The sequence below is a fragment of the Felis catus genome, chromosome C1, assembly GCF_018350175.1.
Source record: "Felis catus isolate Fca126 chromosome C1, F.catus_Fca126_mat1.0, whole genome shotgun sequence".
Classification (NCBI taxonomy): domain Eukaryota; kingdom Metazoa; phylum Chordata; class Mammalia; order Carnivora; family Felidae; genus Felis; species Felis catus.
The window spans coordinates 21,655,759-21,679,208 of NC_058375.1; the positions used below are offsets into that span (position 1 = coordinate 21,655,759).

Sequence of the window (23,450 nt, forward strand, 5' to 3'; positions counted from 1 at the left end):
GAGTGGTCACTAAGAATGACAACCTGGTGTGCAATATTTTTACATGGAATTGTGGGACATGTACTTAGCAATGGAAGGACTCAGAATCAGAATAATTCAAGGATCCATCACATACAACTATGGCAAAAATGAGCATGTGCTTTGGTAATGATATAAGGCTGCATACAGGGGACCTTGTGAAATCTCAGCCTCTACAACGCTTGCATGGTGGCTGGTGTCATTTCCCTTTTCTCGTGAGGAGAGTGTGTGGCTCCCAGCATCAACCTTAGCCTAGAGTTTGGGCTTTCAGGTCTGTATCAGACATAGTCCTGCCAGAAAAAAGAACCAGTAGCATCTATCTCAAGCAATTGGCTTATGCAGTGTGGGGTCTGGCAAGGCAAGTCTGAAATTTGTAGGATAGGGTGGCCGGCTGGAAACTCTCTGGCAACAGCTGATGCTGCAACCAACAGGCAGAATTTCTTCTTCCCCTGGGAAAGCTCAGTTTTGCTCTTAAGGTTGACCTCGTTACCAAGGATAATTTCCTTATAGTCAGCTGATTGCAGTTATTGACCACATCTACAAAATACCTTCACAGCAGCACCTACATTCGTTTTGATTAAATAATTGGGTACTATAGTCCAGCCAAGTTGACACATAAAACTAATCATCATAGAATCAGACAGACCTGGCTTAAGTCCTGGTACTACGACCTAAAGGCAGTGTGACCTTGGGCAAATTTCTCTGCCTTTCTGAGCCTCAGTCCACTAGTCTGCCAAATGCAGCGATAGTGCTCACCACAGTTGTTGTGAGGGTGAAATGCAATGATGTAAATCAAGTGCCTTTGTCCGTGCCTGTCGCATAGAATGAGGGGAGACACATGTGGTCATGACACAGTGTTTTCTAGTTGTAATGTGGTGTTTGCTTTCCATTTTACACTGCTGGCTCCTGGAGGGTGGGAACTGTGCCCCGTTCATCTTCTATCCTATTTCCTAGTTCAATCCCTGGTCCTAAGGAGACATCTCTGTTTCCTAAATATCTAGTTGACACTTTGTTAATGAGCTTCTCTCTATGGAGTAGTTGGGATCTGTAATAAAAATCCTCCAACTACAAGACAAGAGGGAAGATGTGTGGGAGCCTCAGACCTCTTTTCTCTCTAGATTAACACTTTGCCTCTCAGCTTAGTAAATCTCTCCTCCAGGGAGCCTTCTCTGCTGCCCCCAGGCCAACAGACCCCCCCCTCCTCTGTGTTCCCACAGTGTCCTGTGTCCCCCATCCGCACATATTTTTCCAAACACTTGACTGCTCCTCTCTCCCTCTTCAGATGAGCAGGTGTGGGGCAGGGGGAGTAGCCTTTGTTCAGAGCTGGAGCCCCAACCTAGGGTCTGACCCTCAGGCAGCATGTCCGTAGGCGTTTGTAGGAGGGATGTGTCCTATTTCCAGAGACCCATGGGCTGACATGCCACACTTGAGGAACTCTGCTTTCTTGGGGCCTCTGTTGTGTCTGGCTGCCCCATTCCTTGGTCCAGCCATCGTTATAACAGCCAGAAGCAGAGCTGGGCTGATGGAGAGGAGCTTCTCTTCCCTGGCTTCCATGAGCATGAACTGCACAAGGTGTCTGCTCTGTTTATTGCTGAGCTTGACCTGACCTCCCTGCCCCCCAACTCCTGTTCAACTCAGGGCCCTTTATTTCCATGTTCCAGCCTTTAATCATCTCCTGTGACATGCCTTGTTATAATTAACCACTTTCCTTCCTTGGGCTTTGCCAAAACTGAGGCAGCTAATTAATTTCTGGCGACTTGCCACTCCTGTTAAATGGTGGGCAGGGACACAGCTTGCAGCCCTTGCTGCCCAGCCTGGCTTGTTTTGTCAGCGGGAAGAGCAACCGCCCTTTGTCTACAAACACAGGGAGCCCCAACTGGACCCAGGCTGGCTGGCAGATGCTTTATTTAAGCTATTTATTCCCCACAGTGGGCCGAGCCTTTGTGATCACTGCTGTGGCTGTGCCTCGGTTTTCTCATTTGTAAAGCAGAGGGATTGACCTTGACAAACTGGGAGAAGAAGATGGGGTAGAGGTTAAGCTAGTGGGTTCTGGAGTCAGTGGGAGCCAAGGCCGAATCCGCCACTCCTAGCTGTGGGACTTCTGGTGGGTTTCTTCACTCCCCGAGCCTCAACGTTCCTCACCTGTGGAATGGGGATAATGCTCACCTCCTGTGCAGATTCAGTGGGATAGGAACACACTTGTGGCACTTACTTAGCAGCACAACCAGCACATAGTAAGTGCTCAGTAAATACTCTCACCAGCCACCTTTCCTTTCAGTGCTAACATTCTATATTCCCGATGGGAGGGAAAAAAGAGTCCCTTTGTTGGGAGAACTGGGGAGTGGCGCCATTTTAACAGACATTGATTGCTTCTGTGTTTGAGGCCACAGCTGGCAAGACGATTAACCCCTCTGTATTCATTTCTTAGGGGTGCCGTAACAAATGACCATAAACTGGGTGGCTTAAAACAATAGAAATGTATCCTTCACAGTTCAGGAGGCCAGAAGTGTGAAATCAGGCATGGCATGCTCCCTCCAAAGGCTCTCGGGAAGGATTCCTCCTTACCTAGCTTCGGGTGGTTGCTGGCAATCTTTGGCGTCACTTAGGCTTGTGCTGCATCTCTGCAGTGGTTGCATCTGTTTTCACATGGCTATGTTCCTTCCGTGTATGTCTCTGTGCTTCCTCTTATAGGGACACCAGTCACATTGGATTTAGGGCCCATGCTGATCTAGTATGACTTCATTTTAATGACATTTGCAAAGACCCTATTTCCAGATAATGTCACATCTGAAGTTCCAGGTGGACATGAATTTGGGGGGGGGGACCTATTCAACCCAGTACACTCCCCGAGTCTCATTTTCCTCCTGTGTGTAAGGATGATAATGGTAGCAATTGCATAGGGTTGTTGGAGCAATTGAACAAGGTAATCTATGTAAATGTCACGATAGAATTCTATAGACTATGTCAAGCCCGTGTAAGCACTGAGTCAGCGTAGCTGCTGTGATAGAGATGGTGAAAATGATGATGGGGAGGGGGATGGTTCCATCCACGGACCTCCCTGACATTGGCTAATCATTGGACACAGGGACTTAGAATGTGGGCATCTAGTAAGAGCCCAGGCCTCCATCAGGAATGCCGAAGCCTTGGACTGGAGCGCCCCTTTCCCTTTGGCCTCAGCCACCTGAACCCTTCATCTGAGAGTTAGCTGCTAGGAGGACAGCTTGGTAGAGAAGAAAGAACTTGGCCTCTCGGGAGTCAGGAGAATTGACACTCTGCGTAACCTCGTGTAACTGTCTTTTCCTCTCCTGGCCTCAGTTTCCCAATTTGTAAAGTGGGAGAGGAGGTTAGAACTCAGTGTTATAGATCAGAGCCTCTTCCAGTGCTGAAGTTCCAGCACAGGGCTCTGTGTCTCACCAAAATGGTGACAGGTTACCAAAGACCAGCACAGGAGCCAGGAGGGAGCCCAGGACCCCCAGGGCAGGTCAGTAGGTATCATTCTGGGCCCTTTTCCCCTGTCTGGACAAGAGAAGCCACTATGATATGAGTGTGCCAAGCAGTGTGCTAGGGACATCATAAGCATGAACTCATTTGGTACTCACCACACCCTCCTGAGGAAGGATCATTATTCCCAGTTCGCAGAGGAGCAGACTGAGGCTCGGGACAAGTTAGAACTTGCCCAAGGTTGTACAGTTAGTTAGAGACAGGGCTGAGGCTTAAATCTAGGTGTACCTGGTGCCAAAGGCCATGCTTCTCTCTGGGCTGCACCTTTACTCCCTTAGTTTTCTAGGGCTGCCCTAACAAATTAACATGGACTTAAAACAACAGAAATGTATTCTGTCACAGTTCTAGAGGCCAAGAGTCCACAAGGTGTCTGCAGGGCGGTGCTTCCTCTCAAGGCGCTTGGGAAGAGTCCTTGCTTGCCTCCTCCTCCAGCTTCTGGTGGCTCCAGGCCTGCCTTGTGGCTGCATCACCCCAGCCTCTGCTTCTGTCTGCACCTTTACAAGGACACCTGTCACTGGCGTTATAGCCCACCCAGAGAATCCAGGATGGTCTCATCTCCAGATCCTTAATGATGTCTGCAAAGACTCCTTTTCCAAGTAAATTCAGTACATTCACAGGCCCTAAGGGTTGGGACATGGAAGTGTCTTTCTCGGGGCCACCATTCCACCCACCACAGTTATTAAAGGCTTGGTGGTGACAGTATCTCTGCTGAGCCCCTGGCCCACAGTGCGGATGTGCAGGGGGCAGGGAATTTCTGGAGCAGTTCAGAAGGAGAAGGAGATGAACAGAGTTGTGAGCTGAGGAGACCCACCTGGGGGCCTGTGTAACAGGGGGTGCAGCCTAAGCTGATGCCCCACCAGCAGTGATGGGTGAGGTAGGAAACACTGGAAACCTCATCTGGGTATGGGCAGAATGCAGCCAGTCACGAGGCAGAAACCTGGACACCTGTCCGCAGAGGCCAGCCCTGCTTGCTGCGGCATATGTCCACGTTAATGGATTTGAGGTTTTAGATCCCACAGAAAATGGATTTGGCCTCACTTACTTGCTTAGAGAGATGGGAGGAGGCCAGGCCTGAGCACCATCTGTGTGCCTGCCGTGTGGCTTACCTGCATCATCTCTGGCCCTCCGTTAACCCAAGAGGAGGGTATCCTATTTACTCAGATAGGAGTAACCTGAGGGCGTACCTGAGGGCTCCAGGTATGGCCCTGTGATGCTGAGAAGGCAGCTAACCAACCGGCCATAACAGCTCACATGGACTGAGCACTTACTTGTATTAACTCTGATCTCACCACAGCTGGATGAGGTGCGTACTGGTTTTTCTTTTTAATTTTTTTAATGTTTATTTGTTTTTGAGAGAGACAGGAGAGGGCACGAGCAGGGGAGGGGCAGAGAGAGGGAGAGAATCTCTGAGAGGGGGCAGAATCTGAAGCAGGCCCCAGGGGGGCCCAACATGGGGCTCAAACTCACAAACTGTGAGATCATGACCTGAGCCAAAGTCAGATGCTTAACCCACGGAGCCACAATTGAGATGTGTACTGTTAATACCTCCTATTTTCCAACAGTCAGAAGGGAGAAGGGTTAGTTTTAGATTCTGTGATTCCATGAGCAGAACTGGGAAAAATAGTACTGGGTGAAAAAGAGGCAGCCCTTAGTTCCAACAAAGAGAGAGAGAACTTGCTTACCCTGTGAGTCGTCCCAACAGTGGGCTGGACTGTGCCTGCAGGTGGTGAGTTCCCCCTCTCTGGGCACACTCAAGCAGAAACTGCAAGGCCATTTGTCTGGAGCGCCTTAGAAGGAATGCCTGTGTCACTGTAAAGGTTCCTTCCAGCTCTGAGATTCTAGGAATCTTTTTCCCAAGGAGACCAACAGATATCTGAGTGCACAAAGGTGTTTATCATAACATTATTTATAATAACAAAAAAGTGGAAACAACGTCCATATCTTTCTTTTTTTTTTAATTTTTTTTCAACGTTTTTTATTTATTTTTGGGACAGAGAGAGACAGAGCATGAACGGGGGAGGGGCAGAGAGAGAGGGAGACACAGAATCGGAAACAGGCTCCAGGCTCTGAGCCATCAGCCCAGAGCCTGACGCGGGGCTCGAACTCACGGACCGCGAGACCGTGACCTGGCTGAAGTCGGACGCTCAACCGACTGCGCCACCCAGGCGCCCCACGTCCATATCTTTCAATAGGGAATTTATTAAATTATTTCATGCAGGAGCTTCAGTGTCCATAAGTGAGACTAGACCCAGCCTGCAGTCTGTTTTTCTGTGGTCCTTGAGCTAAAAACAGTTTTTATGCTTTGAAAGGGTTGTAAAAAAACAAAACAAGAATATGCAACAGAGATCTTATGTGGCCTGAAAGCCTAAAATATTTACCCTCTGGCCCTTTACAGAAAAAGTCTGTTGACCTCTGGGTTAGAATAACAGTCCGTCATCAAAAATTACATTAATTTGTATCTATGGATATAGAGAGATGGTCACAGCATACTTTTGAGAGAAAGAAACAGGTTATGTAACAGTATTAGAGCAAAATCCCATTTATATAAAACAGGGTATGAGTGTTTGCAAGTTATCTGTAACAATGGTCTGTAATGTTAATAGTGGTTTTAAATTTTCTTTATTAAATGATTTCTGTATTATTTGAACATTTTATAGTGAGCAGCTATTATTTTTGAGATCTCAAAAAGCATTTGGAACAAAATTGATTGTAAATACTCCAGCAAACCATGCTCTTTGGAACCAAATGTGTTTCGATCTAGGCTGAAGCCATTTTGTTTGATTTGCCCCTCAGGTGCCACAAGGTTGGATTGGACTGAGGGTGGTGCTCCTACCTTGTTGCTGTTAATTGTTTTTCTTTTCAGGTCTCTTGCCCCCACTTTGATCCCCATGGGCTGTGGTGTCTTAAGTGGAGAAAATACCCCTCCGTTTAGTTAGAAACAAATTAGCTGCTTTGGATAAATGATCTGACATTTTCCTTCGCCACGGCAGATCTGAGTCACTTCAGATTCAGGGCAAACAGGGTCAGTCAGGCTCAGGTGTCCTTCAGGGAACCTGGGTTGGTCTGGGTTGAGGATAGAAGTGAGGAGGAGGTGGGGAGGAAGAATTGGCTCAGTGTGAGCTCTTCAGTCTGTGGCTGGTTCCTTTCAAGGATTAGGCACCTGGACTCCTCCATCCCACTGGGCTTCCTCCAGTAAACCCTGTGTCTCCTCTGACCTGGCCCTGTGCTGAGACCTGGGATACAGCATGGAGGGGACACAGTTCCTGCCTGAAGTTTGCCCCAGTCTAGTGTGGAAGACACACAATGACATTTATTTCATTGACAAATGGGTTTTGAGCACATTATTATTTGTACTAGGAACTGCTGTAGGTTCTAGATACATAGTGGTGAGCAAGAGAAACACCATGCCTTTAGAGAGCTTATTATTTTAATTGTCAACAAGACTATGTGAGGGGGGCACAGAGTATTTTGGGTCCATGGGAGAGAAGCTGAAACCAAAGTTAAAATGAAGGTGCTGGGTTTTCAGGGAAAAGCACTCCATTTGAATCTCTACTCAGTCTCTTTCTGACTCTGCAACCTTGCTCCTTTACTGCCCTCTGTTAATTGAGAATAATAAATACTTTCTACCCTGTGGGGGTGTTGGGAGGACTAAATGATGGAAAATGTTTTCCCCATGCCTGGCACATCTTCTGTGTCCAATAAATGTTTATTATCTAGTAAAAAAAAAAAAAAAGAGGGGGGCACCTGGGTGGCTCAGTTGGTTAAGTGCCCAACTTTGGCTCAGGTCATAAACTCAAGGTTCGTGAGTTTGAGCCCTGCGTCGGGCTCAGTGCTGACAGCTTGGAGCCTGGAGCTTGCTTCACATTCTGGGTCTCTCTCTCTGTCCCTCCCCTGCTCTCAATCTGTCTGTCTGTCTCTCAAAAATAAAGATTAAAAAAAAAAAAGAAAAAGGAACAAAACTCAGGTGTACAGAGTATGTAAAATCATGCCTGGGAAAGACCCGGCACATTGTGCTTGTCTGTAAATGCTGGTTGCCACCCCCTTGTGACCAGAGGTGTACGTTTAGTTCTGAATTGAGCTCTCTTCCTCATGGGTCGCCATTGTGCCTGTGACATTGTTCTGAGGTTTGTGGGTCTGTCTCTCCCAACCCCACCCGGACTGTGAGCAGATTGTCTCCACACCCCCAGACCATAGCAGGGTGCAGGAATGTGTGAAAAACAGGACTCTGTGGAGCTAGCCCACGTCCAGATGTTTACTCCACTTGGTCTTGGCCTCCAGGCTGGGCCCCTCTCCCTGGCTACTGTTTGATGAGCTAGTGCAGGTGGCAGGGAGGCTGGGGGACAGTGAACAGCAAAGTGCAGAGACCAGATCTAAGGCTGCATCCCATTGCTGGCACTTTTGAGCTGCGTGACTTGGGGCGAGCCGTCCATCTTAGCTCATCTGTGGAGTGAGGACGGAATTAGCACTCAGGGCTGCAGTGAGAAGGAAATGAAGTCATGCAGTCACTGGTTTGGCATGGTGCCTGGCCCATGAAGGAAAAGACACACAGAGAATATTGCTTAAAGAACACAAACAACCGACCCAAAGCTGTCAGACCCGTCCCATGCAGGCCTTGCACAGAGGAGGGAGCGTTTTAACCTTCTGAGCACCAGGCACTAAGATAGCAGCCGCTCTAACCAAGTGCGTGGCTTTCCCCGGGGGTGAAAATTCTTACTAGGGGTTTGTCAGCTGAGAAGTGCAGCTCTCCAGAGGCGCAGGAGCATGTATGGACAATGTGCTTCAGGCACAGAGCACACCCGGTCTCCATCACGTTGAGGTGGTGATGATCTTCCCTGCCAATGGGGCTTGTCCGACAGATGATGGAATGTGTTTAAGGCTGTGGAATGAACGTGGCCGGCCACTCCGGGCTTCGTAGAAAGGGGGCTTCACTGAGGACTGAGAAACTAGATCACTATCCTTCTTTGTAGAGAGCAAACTCCCCTAGCAGCTGTGTAATTCAAGATGACCTAATGGAGGGTTTTGACTTAGAAGGAAAGCAAAGGATTTCCCAGGGCATCTTACAGTCAGTAGAGGTTTGCCAGGCTTACTATCCTCACCCCCAGAGGTGGACCCAGTGGGAACCTTATGAGAAAGAAGCAGAATAGTATCAGGGGAAAAAGAACCCCAAGGGCTGTCAGTTCTTGTCTACACGCCGGCCAGTAAGCTAGATACTTTCCCATGTGTTGCTCCTAAAAAGCCAGTTACGCTGAAATTGCCAACAAGGACACAGGTTCAGAGAGGTGAAGTAATAAGTATGTTGAGGAACCAAGTTCTAAAGGATTCCCACACCACACTCTTAAACTTAGAAAACAGACACAATAACAGCACTTTATGATTCACTTTTTTTTAAATTATGGTCAAATACAAGTAACATAAAATTCACCATTTTAACGAATTGTAAGTACGTTAAGTACATTCACATTGTTGTGCCGCCATTTCCACCATCCGTCTCCAGAACTTTTTCATCTTCCCAAACTGAAACTCCCTACCCATTAAATAAGACCCCCCCTTCCCCTAGCTCCTGATAACCACTTTCTGCCTCTATGAATCTGACTACTCTAAGTGCCTCATTATGAGTGGAGTCACAGAGGTTTTTGCCCTTTTGTCACTGGCTTATTTCACTCGGTACAGTGTCCTCAAGGTTCATGCATGTTGTAGCATGTGTCAGAATTTTCTTCCTTAAAAAGGAATGTTCTGTTGTATGTATAGACCACATCTTGTTTATCCATTCATTTGTCAATAGATACTTGAGTTGTTTCCACCTTTTGGCTATTATGAATGTGCTACTTTGAATGTATATAGATACCTCTTGGAGACCCTCTTTTAATGCTTTGGGTATGTACCCAGAAGTGGAATTGCTGGACCATATGGCAATTCTGTTTTCAGGTTTTTTAAGGAATCACTATTGCTGTTTTCCCACAGTGGCTACACCATTTTATATTCCCACGAACAGTGTACCAATTTTTCCACATCCTTGTCAACACTTGACATTTTTTTTTAATGTTTATTTTTGAGGAGGGGCAGAGAGAGAGGGCCAGAGGATCTGAAGCGGTCTCTGTGCTGACAGCAGAGAGCCCGCCTCAGGGCTCGAACTCACAAACTGTGAGATCCTGACCTGAGCCAAAGTCGGACTCTTAACTGACTGACCCACCCAGACATCCCTCTGTTTTGTTTTTGTTTGTTTGTTTTTTTTTAATAGTAGTCATCCTAATAGGTATCAAGTGGTATCTTATTGTGGTTTTGATTTGCATTTTCCTGGTGATTGATGATGTTGGGCATCTTTTCATGTGCTTATTGGTCATTTTGATATCTTTAGAGAAATGTCTATTTTTGCCCAAGTTTTTAATCCAGTTGTTTTTTTGCAAGTTTTTGCATTTCTTGCAAGTTTTTTTGCCCAATTTTTAAACCAGGTGTTTGCTTTTTTTTTTAAGTATTGAGTTGTAGAAGTTCTTTATATATGTTGCATATTAAGCCCTTATCAGGTATGTGATTTACAAATATTTTCTCTCAGTCTGTGTGGGACCTTTTCATTCTGTTGATAGCATCCTTTGATGCACCAAGTTGTTTAATTTGAATGCAGTCCAGTTTACCTGTTTTTCTTTTATTGCCTGTGATTTTGGTGTCATATCCAAGAAATCATTGCCAAATCCAGCATCATGTAGCTTTTCCTCCTATATTTTCTTCTAAGAGCTTTATAGTTTTATCTCTTACATTTAAGTCTTTCATCCATTTTTTTAGTTAGTTAGTTAATTAATTAATTAATTTATTTATTTATTTAGAGAGGGAGAGAGAGAATGCATGCATGAGCAGGGAAGCAGCAGAGAGAGAGAGAGAGAGAGAGAGAGAGAGAGAGAGAGAGAAAGGGAGAATACCAAGCAGGCTCTGCACTATCAGAGCAGAGCCTGATGCAGGGCCCAAATTCATGAACCATGCGATCATGACCTGAGCTGAAATCAACAGTTGGATGCTTAACCAACTGAGCCACCCAGGTGCCCAGTCTTTCATCCATTGAGTTTAATTTTTTATATGGCATAAGGTAAGGATCTAATGTCATATCTACAGCTTTTTGAAATAGGAAAAAAAATTAGAGACCAACAGTAGGGTTTTGAGGGGTGGGGCAGTAAATGATTTATCTTTCTAGAAAGTTCAGTCTCTCACCCAGTCTTGCTCTTCCCTTCATCTAGCCTCCACACAGTAGTCGAAGTGATCTTTTAAGAAACACGCACAAATCAAACCACATCACTCTTTTGCTTAAAATCTCCAGTGGCTTCCTGTTGCACTCAGAATAAAATCCAAACTTCCTGCTGTGCATGACTTGACCTCTGCTGACTTCCTGCTACATCTTCTGTTGCTTCCTCTTGGGCTTACTGCCATTTAGTCACACTTAATTTCTGATCTTTCCTGCAGCTCATTGAGCTTTTTGCTGCCACAGGGCCTTTACACATGCTGTTCTTTCTGCCTAAAACAACCTACCTCCTTATCTTCACATGGCTGACTCCTTATTCTTTCCAACCTGGTAGAAATGTCACCTTGTCTTAATCAGCTCAAACTGCCATAACAAAATACCATAGACTGGTTGGCCTAAACAACAGAAATTTATTTTCTCACAGTTCAGGAAGCTGAAAATGGAAGATGAAGATGCCAGCATGGTCAGTTTCTGATGAGAGCTCTTTTTCTGGCTTCTAGGTGGCCACTTTCTTGCTGTGTCCTCATTTGGCAAGAAGAGAGGGCAGGGGAAGGAGAGGGAGAGAGGAGCAAGCTCTCAAGTGTCTCTTATAATTCAGTTCATAGCACACATTCTCAGAGAAGCCACTGTTGACCTTCCAATCGAAGCCAGATTCCTTCCACAAACCCCCCTCACACTCCCTCTGGGTAGTGTCCATGACCATACCCTGTTCTTATTCTTCATGGTAGAGCCATAATAGTGAGTAACTGTACATTAATCAGTGCAGCAATTTGTTTAATGTCTGTCTCCTCCCTGAGACCATAAATTTCAAGAAACTAGACTGTCGTCCTCACTCCTGTATTCCTTATTCAGTGCCTGGAACATACCAGATGCTTGATTATTAATCAATAATCTACCTGTTGGAAGAGTGAACAAACCTCAACCTGTAGTGAGTTCACATTCCTTGACTTTTTCACTAACTCTGGGCAGGGGAGGGGGGCAGGAAGGAAGGTAACATGCACTAAAGGGCAGTATAGAAAAGTCATTACCACATGTTGGCACTAGACTGCATGAATTAAATACCAGCTCTACTCCTTACTGGTCATGTGACTGTGGGCAAGTCACTTCATCTCTTGTGCCTCAGTTTATGTTCCTGAAGAGATGTCAACACATATTTGGATGATGCAGAGCAATTCGAAGGGTAGTGCCAGGCTGAGCAGGGGTGAGGTATAGGGCTGAAAACAGGCGCAGGGGATGGATTATCTATAGAGGAAGCATTGAGACCCTTAGGCCCCCAACTCTTGTACCCTGCACAGTCAGGTGACTAATGCTCCACTCTGCAGGAGGTTAAGGGTTTTTGCCTGAAGTTAAGCTGGAGGAACTCTGAACTTGGGCCCAGCAGACACAGAAAGGATCAGAGTGAGGTACCAAATGGAAAGTGGGGGATCCACAGACTTCCTCTCCAGCTCTGCTACCATAATCCTGACAGCCAGAAGTATGCTCCCCAGGCAGGAGGTTAGAAGACTTTTTCTCAAGGTCCCAGAGAAGAGACATGCTGACATTGATATTTAGATGTTTCCCAATATAAAAGCTTGGTTTCTGCTTAGTCCCCCTACAGTGAGGCGCAGCAGTTGACAGGAGCCCCACACTGATGCACACATGCACACATGTGCGCATGTGCGCACACACACACACACACACACACACACACACACACACACACAGCTGCCAATTAGTTATTTAGTGCTTTACTCAAAGATCAACCTTAGTCACATATCACTAGATATTTGAAGGAAGTCTCCAGGATAAAAGAGGGAGGCCAAAGTAGACAAATAAATAGAAATGTTTGAAGCAAGTAGTGCAGTGAGCAGAAGAAAATACAAAACAGAAATTATTAGTATCCTCAGAGAGATAAGAGAAGATATTGTATCCATGAAATAGGATGCTATAAATGCTATATAAAAAAGAAATAATAAAAGAAAGAGAAATGACACTGGGAAAATAAAACATGAGAGCCAAAATAAAATAAAAAAGTCAATAGAAAGGTTGAGAGGTAATGAAAAGTAAATTTCCCAGAGGATGTACCAAAAAGACAAAGAGATGGAAAACAGGAAAGATAAGAAAATTAAAGGATCAATCAAGAGGCCCAATATCTGACTGACAATTTTCTAGGGATTCCAGGGAAAGCAGAAGGGAGTTAATTATCAAAGATAGGAAGTGAGGATATTTCATATTGAAGGATATGAATCTTCAGAATGAGAGGGACCAATACAAATGAAAAACAACCACCCTAAGGCATCTCATTACAAAATATCAGAATACCAGGGATAAAGAGAAGACCCTATATGTTTTGAAGGTGGAGAGAACAGATTATATACACATCACCAAGAATCAGAATGGTTTCAGATACCTCAGTGGCAACACTTGAAGCTAGAAGATGAGGGAGCCATGCCTTCAAAATTCTGGTGGAAAACTATTTCCAACTTACTGTTCCATATACAGTCAAATCAGAAGTGAGGATAGAATAAAGACATTCTCAGACATGTGTAAATGGGTATAAAAAGGGTATAAAATTTTACTTCCTATGTGTCCTTTCTTAGGAAGTGACTAGAAGAGGTGTTTCACTAAAGTGAGGGCATTATCCAAGATAGAAAAGACTTGCAAACCAGGAATCAGGCTCTTCAGCACAGGAGGACAGCTATGCAGCTGGCCTAGAAAGCAACTAGTCCCAAATTAAAAGGGAGGAGGAAGATTCCAGGAGGTGAGTCACTAGCAAAACAAAAGGAACTGATAGATTATGTGACTGTGTAGAAAAAGCATTTTACAAGTCTGCTGGAATGTTTGAGGAGATTTCACAATATGTACGTAGAACTAAGCAAATGAGGAAAAAATAGGCAATTGTCAACTCCAGGAAAACCAAAAATATGTACAGAGAAATAAACTTAATTATAGTATACCATTTGGTTCAGCAATGGGCAATATCTATAAAGTAGTGAGAATGTAAACCCCAAAAAAGAGATATTATACCCCAGATTTTAATTTAACTAAAAATTTAGAAGTTGTGATAAAACTATATTGAATGGATGGAGACAGGAAATGGAGCTGGGTAGTGTAAAAGAATTAATACTCATCTAGTGTATTAGGGGTTATGGAGGACATTACTAGTATTCACTAATATCTGGTTTTCCTTGCTTCTGGGCACATAGAAGACTGTACTTTTCAACCCCTTGTCATTGGGTGGGGCCACGTGACTAGTTCTGGTCAGTCACCTGCAGCTGTTTCTTTTCCCTCTGTGTTAATCAAGGAGGACTTGGGTTAAGATGGCAGAGCCACAAGTCTGAAACGAACTGGCATTGCCTTATGGAATATAGCTGTCCTGGAGACACTGCATGGACTCTGAAAGGATAAGAAATAAACTTTTATTGTGTGAAGCCACTGAAATATTTGTTACTGCTGTGTAGCCTGGCTTAACTGATACAAACTTCAACATATACTGTCTAAAACTGATAAATTAAGAAATAGCCAACTATGCATATTACTTAGAATTATGGAGATAATCACTAGAAGAATAATTAAACATATTAAAAATGTTGCCTCTGGGGAGCAGGAAAGAGGAGTTAGGAACCTGTTTTCATTTATAGTACTATATGACTTTTTTACACAAAGTAATTTGTAATTGCATTACATTGGCAAAGATAAAATTTTATAAAAATCTCTGTGTGTGTGTGTGTGTGTGTGTGTGTGTGTGTGTGTGTGTGTGTTGGAAGGATTCCCACCAAACCATTACAGTGGCTTTCCTTAGCAGGAAGGACATGCTAGACTGGGCATCTGAGGAACTACAGATCTGGTGGGACATGGAAGGCACTATGGGGAAGGAGTCTACCCCATTGGAATGCAGTCTGAGGGGTCTGATTTTCATCCAGATGGCAATGGAGAGTCGTGGAAGACTAATAAGCCGTAGAGTATTCTGAGCAAGTCTACTTTTGTAGTGAGCACCCTGACTTACCTGGACGATGAATTGTGGGGGAGGGAGGAGGCTGCATGGTCTCCGTGAGAGCCTGGACTAAGACCTGCACGCAAACAAATGTCTATCAAGGGCCTGCTGTTTGCCAGGTGCTATTGGTATGCCCAGCCATGCAGCAGGGAACAAAATGGACCAAGTCCCCAGCCTTTCGGGGAGATTACATGGGTGAGAGAGGCAAACGGAGAGAAAAGAAGTATAAGTCAGGTGGTGGCTCGTGCTATAAAGAAAAATGAAGCAGTTTAAGGAGACAGAGAGATGGTGGGGATAGGGGTATTTAGACAGGGCGGTCAGGCGTGGCCTCTCTGTGGAGGTGACATTCGAATAGAGTCCTGAATTAAGGGAAGGAGCAAGTCATGCAAAATGTGGGGTTCCAGGCCGAAGGAAGAGCAGTCCAGAGGACCTGAGGTGGGAATGGGTTTGCTGTGCCCCAAGGAACCGCAGAGAGGCCAATGGGGTGGGGGCGGGGCACATCTGGCAAGGGGAAAGTTCTGGGAGCCGAGGCCCTGAGAGGTGGTAGGAACCAGTTCATGGAATACGGAGAGAACCCCAGGGAGCTCCTGGGGGCGTTGAGAGCGGGAGAATGACATGATTTGTCCCAGGAGCCCAGTAGGGTTAGTTGAGGAGGATGTGGGGGCACTGGTTAGGACTGGAGCCTCTGGGGCTCTGCCCAGCAGTCAGTGCGGTGCCACTCAGCCCTGCCTGGACCAGCTACAGCAGCTTCATCACCCACTTCCCAGCATCCCAGCCCCCTCTGGGAATTGAAGGATCCTCACAAATCAAAATAGCAGGCAAAGAACAGCCGCTAATTGTTCTGCGTAAAAGAAGCGAAATTAGACGAGTCAGCTGTGGGGTTGAGACCGCCTCCCACACAGCTGTGATCCCGCACCCCGCTGAAGACAGGCTTCCCGAGACTTGCAATTCTGCTGTCTCTGAGCAAAACTTTCTGCTTCTCCAGCCCTGGGGCAAATGACAGCTATTGGGGGAGGGAGTGAGACAGATGCTGGCCCTGGAGGACAATGAGAGAGTCCATTTTTTTTTTTAACTGAAAAAAATCAGTCCCTTCATAAAGGAAGAGATTTCGCTGATACGAATTAATTCAGTCATTTAAAACACATTGGGGGCACTCAGTGTGCATTCATTGCACGTTCTCACAGTTGCCACAACAGTGTCCTGGGTACTGACACTGGTACCCAGTGATAGCAGGGGGTTTCTAGAGGGGTGGAGGCAGGCAGTGTGGTTCCACCTTTGGGGCAGAGTGGAAAGAGAGCACTGGTCTGGGAGTCAGGAGGTCTAAGTTCTCGCCTTGGCTCTGCCACTGTGGCTGTGTGATCTTGGGTGGGCCATGACCCCTCCCTGGGCTTCAGTTTCCCTGTCTTTTCTCAAGATGGGCTTTAGGCCACGTAGTGTTTCTCAAACTTTAGAGCCCATAAGAATCACTTGCGGGTGGTGCTTGTTAAAGATTTCTGGGACACCTGGCTGGCTCACATGGTAGAGCATGTGATGTGACTTTTGATACCGGGGTTGTGAGTTCAAGCCCCACGTTGGGCCTAGAGCTTACTTAAAAAAACAAAAACAAAAACAAAAAAAACAGATGAAGATTGCTAGGCCTGGGTGCCATAGATTCAGATTTTAGTAGGTCTGAGGTGGGGTCCAAGTCTGTACTTCTAGGAATTCTGAAGGGAGTCCTTGGACCATACTTGCATAAAATCACTTTCCCTCAATCTCTCAAGGGCTCTTCCTGCTCTGAAATTTGAGGAGTCATTCGTGCAACCCTTCTCTGGGTTTCTCAGATCACTCTAGGGGCATGAAAGAAGTCCTATTCCCTGCCTCGGTGTACCTGTGTGTTTCTACGCCGATCACATCGCACTGGGACATATTTCAGTGTATGCAGCCCCCGCTCCCCCTCCCCCCCAGGATGTCCTGTGCCCAGCACAGGCCCTGGTACAGAGAGGGCCATGATGGAAATGTAGGCCAAACAAGCGGGCAGCTGTGGTGCAGGCAGCTGCATGGCAGTGTAGATCATGGAGGGATGTTTCAGGTGCAGGAAGGCTTAGCTGCAGACATCTGGCTTGGACACCAGGGCTCATGCCTTGGGTTGGATGTATGGGTGAGTCCAGCTGCATGGGGATAAGAAGGTCTGGAAGGAACCACAGGAAGGACTGGGAGCCCTGGTCCACCATACAGGGCATCCCAGGAGGTCCAAGGCCCCAGCCAGTCTGCTAGGCAGAGTCCCTTCCTCAGAGCTGGCCAGTCATATTTCCAAAAGGTCAGTGGAAGAAGCCAGAGGGTCAGGTCACTCTGGTATAGTTCCCAGCTTCATTGTTCACATATGAAGAATAATAACTATCATATAGTGAGCCCTTGCATGCTTTGGGCTCAGGGATACGTGCTGTATGATCTATGAACTCTATGAGGTTGGTAAAAGCATCACCCCCTTTTTACAATTTACAGACTCTGAGGCTTAGAGAGTTCAAATTACCAGCCCAGAGTCCCTCTGTTAATAACTAGTAGAAGCAGGGTTAGAACCTAGACCTGTTTTCCTCTGGAGCCCAGTTTTGTTTTTAACCATGTTGCTTAGTACCCCTCAGATGACAAAGGATTTTTTCCTAAAATACTTTCTGCCAAAGTCACCCACAGCCAGAGAAATCCTTTTGCATCTGTTATAGTGAGAAGGAGTGATGCTGAGTCAGAGTGTTTAGGGTTCTAGTCCCACCTCTGCCACTGACCTTCTGTCTGTGACTTTGGGCAAATCATTTCCTCTGAGTCTCATGTGCAACTGAAATCTGTGAAATGGGGACAATTACACACGCACTTCCTTTTAAGGTACACTAAGATGAAGACAGCCACCAACATCTATATCTTCAACCTGGCCCTGGCAGATGCACTGGCCACCAGCACACTGCCCTTCCAGAGTGCCAAGTACCTGATGGAGACATGGCCCTTTGGAGAACTGCTCTGCAAGGTTGTGCTCTCCATTGACTACTACAACATGTTCACCAGCATCTTCACACTCACCATGATGAGTGTCGACCGCTATATTGCTGTCTGCCACCCTGTCAAGGCCCTGGACTTCCGCACACCTGCCAAGGCCAAGCTGATCAACATCTGCATCTGGGTCCTGGCCTCAGGTGTTGGTGTACCCATCATGGTCATGGCCGTGACCCGCCCCCGGGGTGAGTGAGTGAGGAAGCTTTGGTACAGCCACTGACCACAGAAGGCAGCATGCGGGCCCCTGTGGGTATGCAGGCCACTTACTAGAGTGGATGTAGTTGGCTCCATACCAGTAGAGGTGTGGATTGCTGATCAAAGTGTGGGTGGCTGGCTAGTGAGAGGGTGCGTAGTCAACCAATTGGACATGAATGGTTGACTATTGTGACAATGGATGACTGGTCAGTGGTCAGATGGGTTGCTGGCCAACGGAAATTTATGAATGGGATGGTGGAGGGTTGATCTGTGGGGATGTAGCAGCTGGCCAGGAGTGTATGGATGACTGGCTTAAAGGGAGATGGGTGGCCAATTGGGTGAGGGTGTCACTGACCAGGGAGCAGCGGAGGCCATAAGATCTACAGTCTCATCCCAAATGCCCTTCCACCTCAGTTTGAAAACCACTGGCCCAGATGACCAAAGCAAGCCCTTAGAGAATGGCCGTTAGAGAATAACAGGTACATTTCCTCAGAGTAAAAATGGTAACTAGTTTAGTAACTACTTGTATCAGTCAGGGTGGCAGCTGTAACAAGCAATCCCCAAAGCTCAGTGCTTAACAGTATAGTTTATTTCTCACTCATGTCACAGTCTAATGTGAATCAGAGGAGGAGGAGCTCTTATTCCACAGTTCTTCAGGAACCCAGGCTCCTAAAGATGGTTTTGGAATCCTCCACTGCTGGCATTTGGCCAGCAGATGGATATGGAGGAGTGATAAAGTATGGCCAACATTTAGACATTATGGCCCATCTCCTCCTAGTGATAGCTGGTTATGTGGCTCCTGCTTGACATAAGGAAGTGGGGCAGAAAGTAGTTTTAACCATGTTAAAGACCTTGGTCACTAACCTATCTTAGCCACACTGTATCATGGGGTGTTGAGAGGATTAAATGAGGCTCTGTGTGTAAAATATTCAGGACAAGGCAGGGATGCATCCAGAATCAGAGAGGTCAGGTGGCTTACTTAGGGTCACGTGGCTAGGCATTTGATGGAACTTGGCCTAGCACCCAAGGCTCCTGCCCTTATATCTGTTACTCCTATTGCCCCCTGAGTTGGAGGTTTGCAGAGGGTTGTGCTGTGGGTGGAAGGGGAATAGGTTTGGTGGGAGGCCTTTTGACCACCTTAACCATCACATACAGCTTCCCTGTAATTGGTCTTGACTCAGCAGCTGGGCCCCATTGCTCACTGCCAGCCTTCAGTTTATGGGCCATTAACTGTAGCCCTGCTAGGGGTCAGACCAGATGGGCCTCCTCTCTCCGCACTCCATCCCCTGCACATCCTCCCCACTCAGCACTTGGTTCTGTATGCAGCTTGCTGTGTGACCTTGGACAAGTGCTGTTCCTCTCTGAGCCTTGTTCTGCCATCTGCACAATGAAGTCCTTGGACTCAGTCATCCCTGGGGGTCCTGCCATCCTGTTGTCCGGTGGACCCCCTCTGTGGATCCCCAGCACCCTTTCTACAACTCTCAGGATCCAAGTCCACAGCATGGCTCCTCAAATCCCAGAGTTCCAAGAGATCTTGGGAGCTCCCCAGGACAGTCTCAGGCCTGTTTCTGAATCCCAAAATGTCCACCAAGGTGCTCATCCAGCCCACACCCACACTCCAGGAACAGGGAGCTCATTCCACCCTGGGTACACCTCTGGACAAATCTAGCAGTCAGCTCTTCCTGCCATTAAGCTGGGATCTGCCTCCCTGACCTAGCCCTGACTTCTGGACTCCTATATGTATCTGCCCCTCTGCCCTGTGACTACACCAAGAGCTTGAACCACCTTGTACTAATGTTTCACATGCCGTAGCCTATTGAATCCTTGCAACAACCCTGTGAGGTTTAAGTACTGTTATCAGTCCTACTTTGTGGAAGCTCTCCTAGAGGCTGAATAATTTGCCCAGGTTCACACCACAGGTTTAGTAAGGCCTGAGTTCTCTTAACTCATGCTCTCTAGATCAATCTTAGCAGTATTGTCCCCATTGCAGCTAGTCTGGAAATGGGTAGGGTGTTTTGAGTTCTCACAACGACTGGCATTTGGTGGCTTTGGGCTAAACTATATAATTACTGCTGGCCACGGATGTAGAGGCTTTGGAAGGGACTGGAAGAAAATACAGAAAGGAGACCTCCTAGATTAGGGCCAATCCCGCTGGGGTCTTTAAGGATGAGTTGGAGTTCATCAAGTACAGAAGTGTAAGAGGACATTCCAGACAGAAGAATTACCTTGAGCAAAGGCCAGGAGGAGGCGTGGGACCTGCCCAAACCAAGAACGGTAGCAAGCAGGCAGGGTATGCTCAGGCCCACACAACCTTCACCTCCTGTCTGTCTCTCCTTGTTTCCTGGGCAGACGGGGCAGTGGTATGCACCCTCCAGTTCCCCAGCCCCAGCTGGTACTGGGATACGGTGACCAAGATCTGCGTGTTCCTCTTCGCCTTCGTCGTGCCCATCCTCATCATCACCGTGTGCTACGGCCTGATGCTGCTGCGCCTGCGCAGCGTGCGCCTACTCTCGGGCTCCAAGGAGAAGGACCGAAGCTTGCGGCGCATCACGCGCATGGTGCTCGTGGTGGTGGGCGCCTTCGTGGTGTGCTGGGCGCCCATCCACATCTTCGTCATCGTCTGGACGCTGGTGGACATCGACCGCCGCGACCCGCTCGTGGTGGCCGCGCTGCACCTGTGCATCGCTCTCGGCTACGCCAACAGCAGCCTCAACCCCGTGCTCTACGCCTTCCTCGACGAGAACTTCAAGCGCTGCTTCCGCCAGCTCTGCCGCATGCCCTGCGGCCGCCCGGAACGGAGCAGCTTTAGCCGCGCCCGCGAAACCACGGCCCGCGAACGGGTCACCGCCTGCACCCCGTCCGACGGTCCCGGCGGGGGGGCGGCCGCGTGACCGCGCCGGCCCGCCCCGCCGCCGTCCTCCCACTCCCCGGGGTGACCTGGCCGACTCCCCGGGCTCGCAGGGGGCGGGGTCGCGACGCGGAGTGGGGCCGAACAGGGGCCCTGTTTTGGAGAAGGGGGCCGTGCTGGAGGGGAGGCAGGGGCCGAGAGACTGGAGCCCCTGCGAGGGAGGGGGGGCGGGGTGGACCTCGGGGGCGGGGCACGGGGCACCGGGCAAGGCGGAGGCGCGGTGCCTCCGGGCTGGGTGGGGGCGCGGTCGGCTTGGTGTTGGGTGCGAAGAGCTGGCGATCCTGGTGGAGCAGGGCCTGTGGCTCTGGGACTCGGCGGCTGAAACGGGGCCTCTGCGGTGAGCCAGCTTCCGGTTCTGGCCCGAGCGGGCTTGCTGGCCTGGGACCTGAAGAAGTGGGCCCGGGACCCAGGGAGCAGTGGTAGAGTTGGAGGCTTGACAAAGGGGCTGCAAGAGTGGGTCTCTGTGTGGTGGGGCCGGGCCTCTTCTGGGGGCAAGGGGGACGGACAGGACAGTGAGGCGGCCTGCGGCTCCAGATTGGGTCATGAGATAGGATAGGGCCTGTGTGCAGGGGGTGGGCGCCTCAACCTTGGGGTAGAGTCCCAAGCCCTGAGTTCTAGCAAGAGGCGGGGCTTGCCGAGCCCTAGGTCCAACTGGACTTTATAAATAAAGAGAAAATAAAACAGAGAGGGAGAGAGAATATACCTTTTCTGTCCTTGACAGCCATTTTCTTGGAATGGCTTCAGCAGCGACGTAGTGTCCCCAGCACTTTGTGCCAGTGGGCCCTGGGACATGACAGTGGAGCAGGGCTAGCGGCTTCAGGCAGGGCCTCAGTTGGGGTAGCGTCTCCAGCCCTGAGCTCTGTGGGGCTAAGAAGGAGGTCCTGCAGCTCCAACACCAGAGCTACAAGTCAGCCTCTGAGCCAAGGGCGGTGGGCGGGCAGAGGCGAGGCTGGGGAACTTCCGCTGTGACATTAGGTCCTCAAACCGGAGGACAGACGCTTGTCGGGGGTGGGGGGGGGGGGGTGTCCCAGGGGCCTGACTTCTCTGCCCAGGTACCGGAGGACGGAGGACGGAGGACCGCGCTAGTTAGAGCTCCATGGACCCTGGGACTGGATAGGGGCATCTGAAGGACCAATGTGGATTTTTCTCCTCCCAGTCTTGGGTGTCTGGTAAGGACCTCCAGGAGAAATCCTCTCCCTTCTCCCAACCCCTGGCTGCGCCCAGTGTGTCCAGGCAGCCACCCGCCCCCCCCCCCCCCGCCCCGCTTATCCCAGCTGCCCCCTTCAAGCTGCGGAGGGCGAGTCCACCCCGAGCAAGGCATAGAGGTTTTTCTCTTCATGTGTTTGGCATTTTATTCAGGCATTCCCAGATCTTTGCTTTCCTGAATATGGGGGTCTGTCCTTGTTCCCTGAGCCTCCCCCGTGCTTCCATCGCCTCTCCCCGCCCCCTCCCCTCCCCCCCACAGGCGCACACACCCCTGACTCCCTATTGAAGCAGTGAGCTGACATCCTTGTAGAAACAAATTAACTTTCTTCCCTTTTTGGGACAGATGGAGAGCAATTGACGTCTTTGTCTCAAACCATAAAAAAAAAAAAAAAAAAAGGAAACAAGATACCTCTTTTCTCTTTCTCTTTGACAGTCATTTCCTAGGAACAAAAGCCTTTCCCTTGTCTGGCTGACTGTCACTCCAGCAGGGGCTGAACTGACATTCAGGAGGTTGCGGGCTTAGGCACCAGGTTGAGCTTTGCACATTAGGGATAGGGATGCCCTTAGTTGACAAAGCACAGCCCCCTTCTCAGGGTGAGGCCCCAGAAGCTCCAGACCTGGGAATTTTCTTTGTCCAGCAAGTGGCTCCAGTAGCACTCGGGAAGATGTAGGACAGTGCCCAGTGACCATAGAGACTTCTGTGTCTGAATGGGGGTTGGGGGTGTATCAGCAAGGGGGGGCGCTCCTCATCACATGGGACTCCTCTTACTAATGCCCTTGAGAGATGTCACAGAGAGGGGGCAATTTAGGAACTGGGGGACACTTCTGAAGAAAGTGACATTGGAGTCGGGGCTGTTGATTCCCTCTGCAAGGACTGTGTCCCCTTCCGCTCGCCCTCGAGGCTGCTCTGGGTCTGCTCACTGCCATTTCCTGTGGCTGTAACAGATCTGGCTGCTCTTTACTACTTCTCATACATAAATTTGTCCAAATTTGTCCTGGGGTCAGCAGAGGCTGCGTCCAGGCCAGGTGCATCTAGGGTAAAGCAAACATACTGAAATCGACATCACGCCAGGGGCTGTGCACACTGGGCACTGGGACTTGGAAATAAGTCAGATACAGCCCTGCCCTCAGAAAGTTCAAGCCCATGCGGGGAGACAAGGCATGAACAGATCACTGCACCTCAGTGTGTGATGCATGCAGTGACTGCAAGCCCCAGGGAGAGTGTTGTAGGGAAGTGCCTTTCCTAGCTTTATACTAAAACACATTCATAACAATTCTAGAAGAGAAAAGAGTCAGTCGAAGGATCTTAAAGGAAGAGTAGGAGTTGGCTGCCAAGAAGAGGGAACAGCATGTGCAAAAGCATGGAAATGTTCCGGTGCTTGGTAAACCTGAGAAAAGCTGTGTGC

The 23,450-nt window shown here is 48.4% G+C and overlaps 1 protein-coding gene across 1 annotated transcript in view; it reads left to right on the forward strand.

Moving 5' to 3' along the window:
• OPRD1 (opioid receptor delta 1) overlaps positions 1-20,957 on the forward strand; it is a 32,048-nt gene extending 11,091 nt beyond the window's left edge. The window contains exons 2-3 of the mRNA XM_003989776.5: positions 17,571-17,920; positions 20,280-20,957. Coding sequence (XP_003989825.3) covers positions 17,571-17,920; positions 20,280-20,821 — 892 coding nt within the window. The 3' untranslated portion in view covers positions 20,822-20,957. The remainder of the gene's footprint in view (positions 1-17,570; positions 17,921-20,279) is intronic.
• Positions 20,958-23,450: the final 2,493 nt, after the last annotated feature.